A 19,708-nucleotide genomic window follows, 5' to 3' on the forward strand; every position below is an offset into this window, starting at 1 on the left:
GCCAATCCGTATAGCGGCTCTGTGGCGACACAGTATCTCCGGCTATTGCTGTTGACATTCATAAGATGCTACATCGCCGAGAGTGTATGCAAGGTAATGCATAAAATGGTACCTATGGTATAGAAATATCAAATCAACACCAACAAATGACATCCACAGTATGGAAATATTAAATAAACACCGTAAAATAGTAGCCTTTGTATAAAAATATCTAATAAACACAAATGACATCAATGGTATAGAAATATTAAATAAACACCATAAAATAGTAGCCAAGGTATAGAAATATCGAAAAAAAACACCATTAAATACAATAATATAACGACGTTCTAATAATGATTACTTATAAGACCGAATTATATACAAAATAGGGAGACAGAGCGGACATCTTTTTTCGGGATTCAATTTTGAATCAAAAAATGAAACAATAAATATAAGAAGATCATAATTTTGGAGGATTGTATTAGTTTAAAATGTGTAACTTTTATTGTATACAGTATACAAAAGTCTATTCTTGTTTTCAATTGATCTTAATTACTCTGTCGTAGATGTAGCATCTTTAAACAAAGGATCCCCTTGAGAATGGATTAATTGCTCTCCAGTATATGAAGCCATCACGATGTTACCATGTGATTTAAAGGATACAGTGATGGTCATTTTTTAATTAGCTCTGTCAATATTTGTGATGTCTTTATAGGTTTATATGAGAAATGTATGAGCACCTATATGTGTTTATGTAAACCCTGGGTGTGGTGGATTGTTTAGTGCTTGTATGACTGCTGAAATGTGCAGTTTTGTTTTAATAAAATATTCATCTTTTATCATATGCTGTTTATTTATGTCTGTTTCTGCTTACCTTACCAAATGCTTCTTAATTCTTGTTTTGTCCTCCTATGACTCGTCTGTTATGCTAAGGCTTTTCAGATCCGGAAACTCGAAATCTGAGCAATCAATTAAAATGTGTTCTACTGTAACAGGTGGGTCTTCAACCCGTAATAGAAAAGAATGGCTATATATGTATGTCCTGTTCGAAGTCGGGAAAGGACTACTTTCTCCCTACATTTTGCCTTTTAAGAAAGGTAAGGTTTCACCGTTTCCGGAGTTTTGAATAATTTATTAGTCTCTTGTGACCATCGTTATCGTTGCTTCATCTAACGTTGCACACATATTAACAAGGAACAAAACTCATACGAGAAATTATTACGACAAATACATGCCCGTCTTTGATGGCTGGTTTCAAATTAATGTCGGGTCTTTTTGAAAGTTTCACTAACGATTCTAACCTGTGTTGGAATTCACAGGAACTTGATCGGACTTTGTTTTAGAGCTGTATATTCTAAATATCAAAACGTCTGATTATGGCATCCTCAGGTCAAGTGATTTTAAACTTTCCAAGACAGACAGCTTAGAGAGTCCGAGCACATAATTGCTCTTTTGACACGGTTATCTTCGAGTGTCGAATCAATGGCTCGTGCTTCACCAGAGAATATAAAAGAACTTTGTATCATCAGGAAGGCGAATGAAAAAGGTGCAGTTCCTGGAACAGAATTATATCTGCTGCAACTCGCTTTCCGTCTTTTCACCCGTCATTGTGTAGTACAAACTATGGAGGATGATCTGAAAAGTTCGCTTTGTGTGCATTTGGAATTGTGTTAGACATGTCATGATCACGTAAGTCGTCTTTACATGGTGTTATAGTCCACGACTGGGCAGCAGAGATGTTGGTTGAAGCAATGTGTTGTCATTCAAGAGCGTGTATACTAAACCGACTTTAATATTAAACTTTTCTACTGTGTGACTTTATTTAGATGTACCGAACGAGGACAAGTTATCATTAAGGATGAACGCAATTTCCTTCTTGTAAAGTTTCCCTTTCGGTAGGACATTTATTCTTCCTTCCAAAAGTTACCCATACAAAGCATTCAAGTGCTTGGTCGCATCATCAAGATGCTCGACTGCTTATACCAAAATAAGCATACATGGGATTTTGAGAAATACGTGTCGACGAAGGAATGTACAAACGACGCTTTGTGACTTGTTTGTTCCTTTACACTTTGCAGACGATATTTTGAATTTCAGTAGATATGACAATAACATTGTGTATTGTAATTGTTTGATATCTTCTGGCATAATGAGTTTATGGCCTATCAATAGTTGATACGGTTGATGACCTAAACATCCTCAAAATGGACATATTTGCAATATTATATCTTGGAAAACAGGCCTCTCCCCTAATCTACTCTAAAACATCATCGGGGTAGGTCATTTCCATGAAAAATGTTCGTAGTCGCTGACAAAATGATAATCAAGAAATTGAGAAGTTAACTTACTTTTAGTAGAGTTCCAAAGCAGACATTACATCATATTGCTCCTGTAGGCCAGACTCGCAATGAGATTCTTGGATAAGTCTGTCACTCCCAATTCCCTTTGATTGTAAACCAGTTCCTGGTATCTCCAGGCTTCGTATTGGGTGTTGTAGCTACACCTGAGGTAAGTCATATATTTGCATCACGTGCAGAAACAAACTCGAACCGTTTCTTGCTATAACAATGCTCCAAAGGGAAAAAATATTGTGCATATCGCTGCCATATAAATGTATAATAGATTACAGTAATTGCAATTTTAGGTTTTGCAGTCTTTCTGCATACACTTGAAAACTCTAAATCCAGATAGCAGCTCCATTGCCGTTCTTGGTCCCCTCTTCTATTTGGTGGCCGTGATTCTGAATGGTGATCATTCTGGGCTTACGAAACTCCTATGTTTTCTACTATTGCCAACATTTGTGATCTCGCCATTGAAAAAGAATCTCCTGAGAATGATAAACACAAAGTTGAATTTGCCTTCTTTCACATTTATGTGGCATGAGAAGGTATTTTGAGATCGCTGCTGTGGTGCTCTTTTTTCGCTTTCGATCTTGACTAGTCTTATGCTGTATTGTACATTGTATGTTTCCATTTGCTCAGCATTTGTTCATTGCCACAATGATAAGAGGCAGTTGCCACCATACGCCTATAACACACAGTGCCTCGGGCTTTAACAGAAGCGGGTCATGTGCCATTAAAAATGGCGGTAATTTTGTGTTGATTCAGTTTTCAAAATTCAACGAAAATGGTAAGGCAGTGTAAATAAAAGTATTGAAAAGTTGTTTTAATGTTATAGTCGATATGGCAGCAAATGCATGATGGACAAATGCATGGGAACCCTTCCTAACAGGCTCCCATGCTGCATTTGCCCACGACACATCTTGCCTAAATGTTGCATGTTGTAGTATCCTCAACTGCATTATCACGCTTTGTGTGTTTCGTTAATAGTCAGTGTTTGCTTCGTCTCCCGTATTTTCTACAGGGTTTTCAGCAGGACGACATCGTCCTTATTGTCCACAAACATTCATTGGCGAAAAAATGTAATAAAAAAAAACCGTATGATTGCGCCCTGCGAGTTCCTGACATCACATTTGACCAGTTCTCCGTTTACAGTCAGCGATCGTATCTGCTATCTTCGAAAGTGTCTCAAATTAATGCATTCTTAGAGTCCAAAGTATCCAATGTTTCCATCGACTTATTCATAACTTCCAAGATTAATACTGTTTCGGAACCTGGTATTATTTCTATATGTAAACCTATATTACCTTCATATTTTGGTATGATAATGTTAGGATAGCGGCCCCTCACCAGTATCCCCATTTATACATTGCTGGACATGATAACCATAGAGAGAAAACATAACCAGTGAATCATGTGAAAATGTTTATTTATTAGTGAAAATATTTCTCACATAAACGTCAAATCGTCTCGGTACAACTTATCATGCCGGAGAGTCGTCTGAATATTCCTTCCTATCATATATGCTGTTTTAGGATTTTGATGTTGAAAGGACGGGTTAAAAAGAAAGGACGGATTCAGAGGAAATTTACGTGGCATTCCAAGTCGGATAATAACTAAACTCGTCTTCCAGTGAGTGAAGAACAGCAAGCCTCAAACGGACACAGGATTCACTGTTTTAGGGTTCATGTCTCAATGCTTAAGGTTGTGCTTTGAACTGATTATCGAGCATAGCTGTTTTTGTATTAGTTCAACCATTGATTTAAAGAAAACCTCATCATAACGTGATAATTAATCTTTAATTAATTTTAATTTCACGGGGAGTCACAATTCCCTTTTTTGTTCGTAATGAAGAATTTTCTGCTCTTGTTGGCAAGTACTGATTGTTACGTCGTTGATTTGCGTGAGAACATTGAGCCGTTTTCTCACAAACGGATGACGTAACTCTCATAAACAAATGACGTAACAATTAATAACTGCTCACAAGAGCATATAACTTACGAAAAGACGGAATAGGAACTTCTCGGGTGTACGTCAAGCATGTAACACATAATAAGAGTCGCACTTGTTCCAAGTGGGCGACATGGTAAAATCGTCAACTTTTCTTTGAACACAACATAAATCATTATTAAACAGCTGAATTATCTAAAATACATTGACACATTTATATATAAAATCGTATGGCAAGTTCTATGTATAATTGTAGCCATCATTTGTGGCTAAAGTTTTACATAAATTTAACAACAATTAACGACGACGGCTTAAAAATGTCCCGTATAAGATGTCTCGTTATTTTAACAATCAATTTTAAAAGAATATTGAGTACGTACAGAGGATGACGCGAAAACAATAACCAATGAAAACAATAAAAGTAAAATAATCATTTGTTATTCCTTCATTTAACATCTAAAAAAATATTTCATATAATATATCCTCATACGTACCTCTCTATAAAACCATATATTAGATATCATCGTATGCAATGATATTTAAATGTGGTAATAAACTATACTTGAATCTATAGATGTATCTCTATGATCCACAATCACAATCTACGTAGTGGAGACATTTGTTTGTTAATGAGGGCGCAATACTAAATTTGCCTCCCCGAATCCCAAATAACTTATAATTTACTGAACTGTAATGTCTATCGCCCGTTACGTATACGGCGTATATTGTACTCAGCTGTTTTTACCTTATTCAATCTAAGTGCGGTTAAATACATGTCAGTGGAATTTCAGAAAATTTATTTGAGGAAAAAACCCAGATTGTATGGAATGATGACCGTTTGTTCCGGAGACATGAGTAAACACATTTTCCTGAGCATATTTATGTTTTAAGAACATTTTTGATTCATATTTACTTTTTAGTAGTTAAATATAACAATTTCTACCTGAGTTTACTTTGCTTTAGTATAAATAGATTTGTTATTAAGCATAATATGTTAGTTCTTGAGCACATATAAATTCCTTATTGACTGTCATAGCATCTTTTAACCATGATCTGATGTGAATGATAGTAATTAGCTTGATGTTAATTGGCTTGCTTTCTAGCGTAATTAGCCTGAATGGTCCTAATTAGCTCGACTACTAGCTTAATCAGGGTGAAGAATGTTAATCATCTTGATTACTAGCTTAATTAGCGTGAATGATATTAATTAGCCTGATTAAGCTAAAAACACAATTGAAAGTGTTTGCCATTAGTGACTGGCCTGATCGTATGTATTTTGTACGGATACAAATGTATTACATACATATAACATTCCTCTAAATATTAGGTATCTATGGTGTTCATATCAGTCAATGCATTTGCGGGACTATATACCATACAAAACATCGACAAACAACAAGATATAATATAGTAGGGCAAATAATATATAGATTTGGACAGTTTCTTGATGATTATCAAATATATTTCACACGTATTTTTTTAGGTTTTCTTTTGGGATGCAAAGCTTTGGTAAAACTGCAAAATTTGCTTTATTTTCAATAAAAATTTCATAAAAATAAAATATTTTTTAAAGATTCTGAACCATCCCTCATGTAAGTAGTGAAACGTATTAAATAATAATCAATTGTTTTCACAAAGGAAAACGCGTACTGTTTTATCAAATATCCGAGAGCTTAATATATGTTTAACCACATGTATTAGTTCATATCTTATCGCCAATTTACAGCAAAAGGATTGGACACCGGTTCCTAATAACATAATCAACCGTATGCATACATCATACAGCTTCGAACTGGGAAGCATGAAACTGTTACAGTTTTTGTTCGATCTTAAAATGCAATTTGAATTAACTTCAACATACTCATACTTTATTGCTATATTGATGTCCCTAATGTTGTGGAAGATGTCCAATGTTAGTTCATGATAAGATACCTCGAATATCAAGATATGTGATCAATATTGTTCATATGTCGGATTCGTTAAATTTAGGAAGAAAACAGAAACGGTGATACAGTTTGTAAAAAAAACATTGCATATGCCTACACATCTTCGCTAACCAAGGGTTGAAATGGAGCTTAGCGTAGAGTAACCCTCGGTTAGCGAAGATGATGCCTACACGGCCGTAAAACCAAGCCGAAAGTAAAAAAAAAAAAAATAGCAGTAAGACACACGAAGAAAATCTGGGCGAGCGACCTGACATGAAATTCATCATATTGTCATATTTACAACATTGGTAAGGGAACCCTATGGAATGGCTTTAATGAAAGCCACGCTTTTTGAGTTTCGGGAGACAGCTCTCAAAATTCAAAAATGATTTGCTCATAGCAACTCGTCACATATAACATTATTTAGATATAACAAAATACAACATCAAATATTGTATAAATATGCAAAAATATCTGCCATCAAAAATAAGTCTTTGTATTTTACACATTTGTAGCAATCCTTTGAAATGTCACGATATAATAAGTATTTTACTGTGTCCATTAACCTCGGTTCCCTGTCGTTTGAGGTCGTCGACTCAGGCCGTTAATGGCGCCAGTGTTGTTGATGTCAGTTTCCTGTGCGATATCGTCATCCTCGACACCGGTGGAATCCTCGGTGTCGCTTCTCACGTCTCTCATCTGGTTAAAAATAGAACATATATTTGTCACCACATGATATGGAATGTAATTCATACTTCCTTAAAGAACGGTTGATACATCGAGTGCAGTGGGTTTTTTTTTCTCATGGTAACTATTTAAGACAAAACATATTCTACATAGATATATTTTATCACAAAACTGGGTGTTTTTATCAATAAATTATCCCGTGTGATATTTCGCATATATGTCTCTTACGTAATATACATAATAATGTACCATGGGGCTTTTTTCATTGGCAGTGCCAGTCCGAAAGTAACTGTGATATCATAATGAAATGGGAATTGCGCAACAAAATGGCTGTCTCCGTTTGGTTAATACCTCTACGTTTTGACAATAAAACCTGTCAAAATGGACCCTTTCTCAGATATGTGATTAAAAGTATATTGAGTTAGTTTTCATTTCCTGAGATTTTATCAAACGAGTCTTATTTTTGCGAGCCATGGTATATTTTAATCTTATCATTTAAAGATTCTATATATAGTAATAGCTATTTTATAAGTCTTTTTGCATGTTTCAGAACGGGGTCAGATCGCTTTCGCTCTCCGGACAGAGCGAACGTCATCGTATCCCCTGAAGTATCGAGGATGGATTTGTACCAACTGAAATGAGAGTCATTGAAACACTCACCTTCTTGTCACCAGTAAACTTTGAGGCGAGGATACCGACAATCATGACTGTCCAGATAATGTGTAACAACTGGAGTATCCACAGCAAACCGTTTAAGAACCAGTAACATGGATATCGCTTGACATTTTCTATATATCGTTGTGATTCGAAGGTAGCAGACCACACTATCCTGTAACATTGCCAAACGATTTTAGATACAAGGCATGGCGACTGCTCCTCAATCAAGAATAAAAAAAAATCACGTGTTATGTATATAGATGTAGTATATAAGTAAAGATATACGTAATGACAAGTAAATCTTGTCATCATGCATTTATGAAATACTCATCATGATAATCCCACCATGACCATCGTTTGTTAATGCTGTATTAAACTGCCATGGCAATTCTTACATTGTTTTTAATACAGTTTATTTACATTACACTAAACATGACAACCTGATGTTGTCGCCCTGCGACAATATACACCTCAAACCTATTTTTTAACGATATACTCTGGCTATAACAATACCGGACAATACACATTGACTATATACAATACCGGACAATACACAATGACTATATACAATACCGGACAATACACAATGACTATATACAATACCACACAATAAACAATGACTATATACAATACCTGACAATACACAATGACTTTATACAATACCTGACAATACACAATGACTTTATACAATACCAGGCAATAAACAATGACTATATACAATACCGGACAATACACAATGACTATATACAATACCGGACAATACACAATACTATATACAATACCGGACAATACACAATGACTATATACAATACCGGACAATACACAATGACTATATACATCCCTACAATACACATGACTATAGAAATACCACACACACATGACTATATACAATACCGGACAATACACAATGACTTATACAATACCGGACAATACACAATGACTATATACAATACCTGACATATCACAATGACTATATACAATACCGGACAATACACAATGACTATATACAATACGGACCAATACACAATGACTATATACAATACCGGACAATACACAATGACTTATACAATACCTGACAATACACAATGACTATATACAATACCTGACAATACACAATGACTATATACAATACCTGACAATACACAATGACTATATACAATACCGGACAATACACAATGACTATATACAATACCGGACAATACACAATGACTATATACAATACCGGACAATACACAATGACTATACAATACCGGACAATACACAATGACTATATACAATACCGGACAATACACAATACTATATACAATACCTGACAATACACAATGACTATATACAATACCGGACAATACACAATGACTATATACAATACCGGACAATACACAATGACTATATACAATACCTGACAATACACAATGACTATATACAATACCGGACAATACACAATGACTATATACAATACCGGACAATACACAATGACTATATACAATACCGGACAATACACAATGACTATATACAATACCAGGCAATACACAATGACTATATACAATACCTGACAATACACAATGACTATATACAATACCGGACAATACACAATGACTATATACAATACCGGACAATACACAATGACTATATACAATACCGGACAATACACAATGACTATATACAATACCTGACAATACACAATGACTATATACAATACCGGACAATACACAATGACTATATACAATACCGGACAATACACAATGACTATATACAATACCTGACAATACACAATGACTATATACAATACCTGACAATACACAATGACTATATACAATACCTGACAATACACAATGACTATATACAATACCTGACAATACACAATGACTATATACAATACCTGACAATACACAATGACTATATACAATACCTGACAATACACAATGACTATATACAATACCGGACAATACACAATGACTATATACAATACCTGACAATACACAATGACTATACAATACCGGACAATACACAATGACTATATACAATACCTGACAATACACAATGACTATATACAATACCGGACAATACACAATGACTATATACAATACCTGACAATACACAATGACTATATACAATACCGGACAATACACAATGACTATATACAATACCTGACAATACACAATGACTATATACAATACCTGACAATACACAATGACTATATACAATACCTGACAATACACAATGACTATATACAATACCTGACAATAAACAATGACTATATACAATACCTGACAATACACAATGACTATATTCAATACCGGACAATACACAATGACTATATACAATACCGGACAATACACAATGACTATACACAATACCGGACAATACACAATGACTATATACAATACCGGACAATACACAATGACTATATACAATACCACACAATACGCAATGACTATATTCAATACCTGACAATACACAATGACAATATACAATACCGGACAATAAACAATGACTATATACAATACCTGACAATACACAATGACTATATACAATACCGGACAATACACAATGACTGTATACAATACCAGACAATACACAATGACTATATACAATACCTGACAATACACAATGACTTTATACAATACCTGACAATACACAATGACTATATACAATACCTGACAATACACAATGACTATATACAATACCGGACAATAAACAATGACTATATACAATACCGGACAATACACAATGACTATATACAATACCGGACAATACACAATGACTGTATACAATACCGGACAATACACAATGACTATATTCAATACCTGACAATACACAATGACTATATACAACACCTGACAATACACAATGACTATATACAATACCTGACAATACACAACGACTATATACAATACCTGACAATACACAATGACTTTATACAATACCTGACAATACACAATGACTATATACAATACCTGACAATACACAATGACTATATACAATACCGGACAATACACAATGACTATATACAATACCTGACAATACACAATGAATTTATACAATACCTGACAATACACAATGACTATATACAATACCGGACAATAAACAATGACTAAGTAAAATACAATTTGGCAAACATTTCCACTACTCACCAGAATGGGTAAATATACAGCTTTGAGATAAACCACATCAGAGCGAATACCACAAACGTAATTTCAGCTAATCTCTGTTTCTTCAGATAGTTGATACTCTTTGAAGCCTGAAATTTGAAAAAAAAATTGTCCTGTTGAAGTTAAGACCTCTCGCGCTCTCCCTAACGGACCAGCAATCGTGATCAATATACAATAAATGCACAATTAAGTGTTTCGAAATTATTGTAAAATGAATAAAGCCTTCATAGAATTAAGAGAGAAAGTTGTGTTACATTAAATCGATATATAGATTATAAGAAACACAGGTTTTGTGTTAGTATCTTAAAACCATGAAGAAGAAAAGCTGAACAGTATTTAGCTTTGAATATAACCAGCTGGCTAGTGTTTTGTATTCCATGTTACACGTGTGGACCAATAGGTCTATATGAAGAATAAACAATGGTTACGTACCGCCATCCATACATCGTTGGAATCGTGTAGCAGGATAACAAGGGCACCAATACGAACTTGGTTACAGGCGAAGGAGAAATAAATGAGTATGATAGTGACTATATGATGGGCGACCATTTCTGGGAAATCTGATCTTTTCACGTCAGACATCAAGGTAAACAGTAACTGCCAGTAGAAGCCCATCTCAATGGTGTAGTACCAATACACATCGTTGGGTACATGCTAAAATAAATAAACAAATAAATAAATAAATAAATAAATAAATAAATAATAGCTGGCTATATATCCCCATCTCAATAGTGTAGTACCAATACACATCGTTGGGTACATGCTGAAATAAATAAATAAATAAATAAATAAATAAATAAATAAATAATAGCTGGCTATATATCCCCATCTCAATAGTGTAGTACCAATACACATCGTTGGGTACATGCTAAAATAAACAAACAAATAAATAATGAATAGATAAATAAACAAATAAATAATAGCTGGTTATAGAACACCATTTCTATAGTGGAGTACCAATACACATCGTTGGGTACATGCTAAAATAAACAAATAAATAAATAAATAATAGCTGGCTATAGATCCCAATTTCTATAGTGTAGTACCAATACACATCGTTGGGTACATGCTAAAATAAACAAATAAATAAATAAATATTAGCTGGCTATAGATCCCAATTTCTATAGTGTATTACCAATACACATCGTTGGGTACATGCTAAAATAAACAAATAAATAAATAAATATTAGCTGGCTATAGATCCCAATTTCTATAGTGTATTACCAATACACATCGTTGGGTACATGCTAAAATAAAGATAGATAAATGAATGAATGCAAATGAATGAATGAATGAATGAATGAATGAATGAATGAATGAATGAATGAATGAATGAATTGAGTGAATGAACGAATGAATGAATGAATGAATGAATGAATGAATAGCTGGCTACAGAGCCCCATCTTTATGGTGTAGTACCGAAGATAGCTAGATAAATGAATGAATGAACGAATACATTACTACTTCGTTAATTAATTAAATAAATGAATAACTGAACATCTACCAGTTCATACGGGTTTAGAAATCTATGTAACATCAATACACGATGTATTGCAGTAAGGAATCAGGTCTACGCCGTAAACCATCCATCACCATCGAACAGCAATCTTCAGAAAAACATAGACGTTAAAGTAAACACCAAGAGAACATGTGCAAAATAAAAATCAGGTGTTAAATTTTGATGAGAAAATAAGAAACGTGAATCTTAAATAGGTATACTTATAACATGTACTTATCTAAACCAAACATACCTAGATCAGGTTTACTTTTTTTTTTTCTTCTTCTTTTTTTGCACGGCTGGTTAATATGATTTTTTATCGGGAATCACGTTACTATATTTTAGCCAATCAGAGATTGTGAAAATTTATAATAAAAGTTTGTATACATTTTCTAACTTGTTTCGCTATTGTTATAAAATAAAATAAACAAAGTTTACAAGTATACCTAAATACTTCAAGAAAAAAATACAGAAAGTGTTATTACCGCGATCATAATAAGCGAAATGTTTTTATTACTCAAATTAGAATACAGGTGTACTACTTTAAAAAAGTACGTTTATATATCTACCTGTTCTTAAAAATAGATTCACTGCGGAACAACATACATATTATTTGAAATGTAACATATTTAAGTCGTTGCCATGGTAACATTGTCAAGATTACTTACCTGTTTTCCAGTGTTTATCCAGCAATACTTTGTATCCCAAAAATAAGGTTTCTACAAGTTAAGCAAAGTACATGTATCATATATTGCCTGTCAGTTACGTCATGCTGTTCTCAGTCAATCACATACCAAAGGTTGGTTAAATTCAGATATCATATAATCCCCTGTCTAGTCCAAAGTGCATGTCTTAAATCAGATTAAATCAGATAGAAGAAAAATATGTTTTGTTGTACTACATGTGCATGGAAAATGAACATAGTTTAGATGAATCTTTTAAGGAAAAGCGTAGCACTAACAACCACCATGGTCATACATGGAGAGAAAAAAAGCATTAAGCATGGTTGAAATTAAGAAAATGACCCCAATTTTGTTCGGGGGACTTTATAAGATCACTTGATATTGAATGATGCTTAAATGCCTAATGGTTTCTATTGCAAGTTTTGGTTGTAGAAATGGATTGTTCTAGGATGAACATTCTGTAAACGATTAAGTAGTTATACTTCTTATCGGTGGATTTATCCGGTCAACTGAACAACTGGTATGCAATAAATGTTCTTTGATCTTTTCCCCCCAAAATTTTATGATATTGACGTAATGCTTACTTCCAATGGTAAATTCGGGAAGCCTCGGCAGAATGAAGCCGAAAAGGGGGATAATGAAAGTATGTCGTAATAACTTTTAATCTTCAAGGTTTTCGATATAAAACCATCTCACCTGATGGACCTTAAATCTGATGACTGTACGAGGGAAAGTTGCTAACACTTTTGTCAAAAATGTATTGAAACTTCGAAATGCAATTTTTATAAATTTATTTGGACAAATTATCTACTCGATTTTTAAAGAGATGCTATTAACATCTTTGTCCAAAATGTATTGAAAAAATCCTCTTCAAAATGTAATTTTTATAAATTCATTTGTAACTAATGCTACTATCAGCATTGTCTGAGAGAGTCATCGTAGTCAGACAGACACTGGTAAAATAGGAATATATCAATTGATGATTAATGTGTCAAAACTGGGAACAAATCGTAGGTTGTGTCAATTTGCGCCCCGCGAATCTTTGGAGATATATTTCCATTGTTATAAAGATCCCTGTCAATTTTATCCGATAAAATATTATAATATTCACAGTGTAGGATTGTTTCCGAGTCAGAATATGTAAAAGTCCTGACATAAGACATTAAGAATATCTCAAACATTGCCAGACTTTTTAATGCTCCAAAATAAGATGATTGTATGATGTTTGAGCTTCATTCATTGTGTTAAACAATTGTCGGTGTTTTGTTTTTTTGGGTTTTATTTTTGTTTTTGTTTTTGTTTGTTTGTTTGTTTGTTGTTGTTTTTTTGTTTGTTTGTTTTTTCTTTTTTTATGTTACTCTTTTTCAGAGTGATATTAATCTACTTGTAATAATGCTTCCTAAAACTAAATACTAATTAAATTGTATTTATTTTGTACGTATGCTTACGTCTTTTAGAGTTGACTTTGACTTTCGCCGTTTGTATAACTTCTTGTTTTTTTGTTTTTGTTTTTGTCGAAATATATTTTTACCAGACATTTGAAGTAAAACTGTATTTGTACGTTATATCATAGATTCGTTCTATGTACACCTATCTCACCTGTGTGACACATCACCTTATCAATTGTTTTATCGCTGACGATCGATTCCCAGAAACGGTTGTATGAGGCAGTTTTATACTTATATATACGAGGGCTGATTTATTATTGTGAGCCTCGTATTGAAGGAGGTACTCAAGGGTGTTCTTTTTAAGTCCTACTCTTCTCTGACTATATAGGACCGTGTACCCAAGGACTGGTCTCATTTGGTTAGTTTATATCGACGAGATAGCACGCACTCTAAAGTAAACAAGACAAGTGGCTTTTGCGAAATGGACAAAGTCGGTGAAATAGCAGTGATCCAATATTTGCATAACAAAGGGTTTAACACCTAAGGATATCCCATCTTTACGAAAGCCGGTTGGGACCATTTTCGTAGAAAAAAATAAAAAAAAATTCGCGTAATAACGCGTTAGTTTCGCGTTATATCGCGAAACTTTCGCGTAATTACGCGAAACTATCGCGTAATTACGCGAAACTATCGCGTAATATCGCGAAACTTTCGCGTTATTACGCGAAACTAACGCGTTATTTCGCGAAACTTTCGCGTTATTACGCGAAACTAACGCGTAATATCGCGAAACTTACGCGTTATTACGCGAAACTAACGCGTAATTACGCGGAATATTATTATATGACTGTGATTTCCCCCCTTTCCAGATTGGGTAATTCTAAACATTATCCCTTTGATCAAATATTATTATCAACCCCGAATCCGTGCCTCAGTGTAGGACAAAACACCCCCGTCCGTTACCCCCACCCCCCGGACAAAAGCCCCTTCTATATAAATTTAGTTGGTATACGTTATATACTATTAGTAAATCTGTATTTTTTAATAGTATTTTATCAATAATCATCGATTACATGGTGCCATCAGGTTCCTAAAACATCTCCTTTTTCAGTATCTGTGTCTCAAGTTATAATATAATTTGTCCGTACCCTCTCTCGCTACAGAGTGATACAACCACCCAATAACTCGAATACGCACCCAAATATAATAACAGGGACTCCCCCGCAATCCGTGACGTCAAATCCAGGGTGACATAACAATCCAACAACTCGATTACACACCCAAATATAGTAACAAGGGAATGTCCAACTATCCGTGTCGTCAAAAATGCATGCTTACATGTACGTGTAGGTATGTACTCCCGGACAGAGTTTAATAGACTGAATTTTTAGTATTTTATCATTTACATTTTGTTGAATTTTAAGCAATAATAAATAATGAAGTTTAAATTCATTGTTGACTTTGACTTTTTAAATGTCATTTTGAACCTTTCTCCAGTCGATCAGTATTATTTTTTCAATCCTATGACAGGTAATGATAATCATTCTGTAATATGAAAATGTTGCAGTTTTGTCATATAATAAAGCAGTTAGCAACCTGTTTTCAGGTGAATACGATGACCTTCGGCCTCGGGAAATATCAGTTTCTCGAGTTGTTTATAAATCATCATATTTACCTGAAAACAGGTCGATAATTGTATAATATCACGAAACTTTTGCGTTATAATTCGCAGCAGGTTATATCAGACGATGAAATGGTTTCAGAGTATCAGATACTGACTGTAAAGATGGAGGGCGAGAACCAAGATTTTTTTTCTGTCCAGAATTTTGTAATTCTTTGAGAATGAATAATGCAACATCGTATATATCCGAGAACTAATTTCCTTATTGTTAAACACTATCGTTTCAGAGTTCGTTTACGTGTTGAATTGCTTAAAACAGCACTATCCACTATTGTTAAAAAAACCTCAAAATTTCAGCTTGGGATAGGAGGCTAAGCTCAAAATAAAAACTCATTAAACTGTCGTGCCTCATGTCAATACTCTTCAAAAGTAGCCGATACTTCTTATAACTATCAATATATATTCGCGATATAACGCGAAAGTTTCGCGAAATAACGCGAAAGTTTCGCGTAATAACGCGTTAGTTTCGCGTAATAACGCGTAAGTTTCGCGAAATAACGCGAAAGTTTCGCGATATAACGCGAAAGTTTCGCGATATAACGCGTTAGTTTCGCGTAATAACGCGAAACTTTCGCGTAATTACGCGAAAGTTTCGCGATATAACGCGTAAGTTTCGCGTAATAACGCGAAAGTTTCGCGTAATTACGCGAAAGTTTCGCGATATAACGCGTTAGTTTCGCGTAAAAACGCGATTTTTTTTTTATTTTCTTCTACAAAAATGGTCCCAACCGGCTTTCGTACATCTTCGCTAGCCAAGGCTTCTGATTACGTTACACTCCACGAACCCTTGGCGGATATAGTCGTGTTCAAACCGTCGCGCCCTGGAATCCCAGGGCACCCAATCAAATCGCGTTTTACATTCTGGCTTGGTTTCGCAGTAAACAAAAAATGCGGCACCCAGTACAGAGCTACATTGCCGACTATGTCATGGCATTTTACCTAAATACAAAAATCACAATCTTTGGGGGAACATTCGCAGTGTTTGATATAATATAATATCGTATAAGTCATTGATCACATATCTCATCGAAATGACACCAAACCTCGATGTGTGTTTGTAAACATCACCGATGAAGTAAATCGGTAACGCTTGTTTTGATTGGTCGAAAATTTCATGCGTGAAGGGTGGTAATTTCGAATCACCGCTAGAGGGCCAGAACTGACGCCTATATCTGCCAAGGGTTCGTGGAGTGTAACGTAATCAGAAGCCTTGGCTAGCGAAGATGGACTGACAGACGTGTCAAAGAAAGATGCATAGCCAGTAGAGTTGGCATTTCACAGGAAAGAGAACATTCCATTCTGACCGAGGATCTTGCAATGAGAAAACTTTCGGCCCGATGGGTACCAAGCTTCTAACATTTCATCAGAAGAACACCAGGCGCACATTATCGCATGCTAATCTGAACCTTTTTGAGGAGGATCCTACCAGCTTTCTTCTGAGATTTGTAACTATGGGTGAAACAAGGGTCCATCATTTTACCCCAGAGGCCAAATAACAATAGAAGAAATGGAAGTACTCTGGCTCTCCCCCGCCAAAGAAGGAAAAGACAAAGACTGTCCCATCAGTTGGGAAGGTTATGGCCTCGGTTTTCTGGGATGCAGATGGTATTCTGCTGATATAGATTATCTCCAAAAGGGACAAACAATCAATGGCACATACTATGCTTCACTTCTGAGGCAGTTACGGGAAAATAGTAAACTTAAGCGCCGCAGAAAGCTCACTAAAGGTGTGTTATCCCATCAGAACAATGCTCCTGTTCACAAGTCTGCCATTGCCATGGCTGCCATTCATGTATGTGGCTTTAAATTGATTGAGCATCCGCCTTATTGACTTGATCTCGCTCCATCAGACTTTCATCTATTTCCAAAACTGAAAACAGCTTTTTCAGGCACCCACTTTCCAGTCCGATGATGACGTCATACATGCAGTGGATGACTTTCTGAACAGCCAAGAAAAGGAGTTATATAAAAGTGACATTGAGGCCCTTAAACACCGCTGGCAAAAGTGTATATATACTGAAGGGGATTATGTTGAAAAATAATACAATACGTCCGGAGAAATTCCAAGCCTTCAATACAAGGCTCACAACTTATAAATCATCCCTTGTATATATCAAAGTTTGTCTCTTGTATAATATATTTGCACATTTATATTTTCTAACAAATTTGTCAATACTACAATCTGATATACATTTGGAGGGTGATATTCGGTGTACGTGTACAACATGTAAAAACTTACATCCCACAAGATGTAGAGGCCGAACAAAAAGCTGGATGTGTAGAACAGGAACAACCAACTGAAAATATAAACATCACAGTCAGATATACGTAAATATACCCCATAACTACAAAATATACCACACAACGACAAAATATACCACTCAACGACAAAATATACCACAGACATATATGTAAATATACCCCACAACGACAAAATATACAACACAACAACAAAATATACCACACAACACCAAAATATACCACAGACATATATATATATATAAATATGCCCAACAACGACAAAATAAACAACACAAAGACAAAATAACCCAGACAAATATACGTAACGTCAAAATATACCACATAACGACAAAATATACCACATAACGACAAAATATACCACATAACGACAAAATATACCCCACAACGACAAAATAAACACAGACAGATATACGTAAGTATACCCCACAAGGACAAAATATACCATATAACGACAAAATATACCACACAACGACAAATATACCACAGGACGACAAAATATACCACATAACGCCAAATATACCCCACAACGACAAAATATACCACACAACGACAAATATACCACAGATATATATACGTAAGTATACCCCATAACGACAAAATATACCACACAACGACAAATATACCACAGGACGACAAAATATACCAAACAAAAACAAAATATACAACACAACAACCAAATATAACAAAGATAAAATATACCACACAACGACAAATATACCACAGGACGACAAAATATACCTCAGTCAGATATAGTTCTCAATAACAACAAATGTAAGCATAACGATTTTGTATTGGTGGAATATGAATAAGTGTATATAAAAGCAGGTGTATGTACAGATATCCTACAGTCTAAAGCTAAATAGATATATTGGTGATAGATCAGGGATCGATTAAATCCGTCAACACGCAGGATAAAAAAATCCACAACATCGCGAATATGATACCTAAATACACAGTAGCGTTAAACACGAGTTTTCTAATACAGCAATCAGAATATACAAGGAGGTCAGATCCCCAACATATCAATCAATTAATGACGAGGTCTGACCTTAATGACCCGAATTGTTATCAGATCCTTGACATTTCTGGTTATTAGCTTAAGCAGGAGGTTAAAAGCATAGTCCTTCGTGAATGTGATTGCAATTTTAATAAAAACAATTCTGAATAGAAATACACTCTGAAATCATCTTGACATTATAGTAGATTTAAAACTGTCGTATGAGTGAGTTGATTGTGTATATACCTGCATTCTCGGAACTTTTTCATGCGGCCAGGCATTTCCTGACTTCGTCTGTGTCGGAACCATCTCTGTATCTGTCGTTCAGTCAGACTTGTCTTCTTGGATAATTCCTGTTAGAAACAACATGCATATGAATATTAACCATTAGTACAATACTATCAGTGTTAGACACGTATTAATCACGTGATAATTAACCATTAGTACAATTCTATCAGTGTTAGACACGTATTAATCACGTGATAATTAACCATTAGTACAATACCA

The 19,708-nt window shown here is 34.7% G+C and overlaps 1 protein-coding gene across 1 annotated transcript in view; it reads right to left on the reverse strand.

Moving 5' to 3' along the window:
* Positions 1–3,733: 3,733 nt before the first annotated feature.
* Positions 3,734–19,708, reverse strand: part of LOC117344188 (ceramide synthase 5-like) — a 33,202-nt gene continuing 17,227 nt past the window's right edge. Inside the window, exons 3-9 of the mRNA XM_033906844.1 lie at positions 19,448–19,554; positions 18,182–18,239; positions 12,859–12,909; positions 11,125–11,346; positions 10,675–10,781; positions 7,544–7,712; positions 3,734–6,895 (exon numbers count right to left, since the gene is read on the reverse strand). Of these exons, the coding sequence (XP_033762735.1) occupies positions 6,758–6,895; positions 7,544–7,712; positions 10,675–10,781; positions 11,125–11,346; positions 12,859–12,909; positions 18,182–18,239; positions 19,448–19,554 (852 nt within the window). The 3' untranslated portion in view covers positions 3,734–6,757. The remainder of the gene's footprint in view (positions 6,896–7,543; positions 7,713–10,674; positions 10,782–11,124; positions 11,347–12,858; positions 12,910–18,181; positions 18,240–19,447; positions 19,555–19,708) is intronic.

The sequence above is a fragment of the Pecten maximus genome, chromosome 15, assembly GCF_902652985.1.
Source record: "Pecten maximus chromosome 15, xPecMax1.1, whole genome shotgun sequence".
Lineage (NCBI taxonomy): Eukaryota > Metazoa > Mollusca > Bivalvia > Pectinida > Pectinidae > Pecten > Pecten maximus.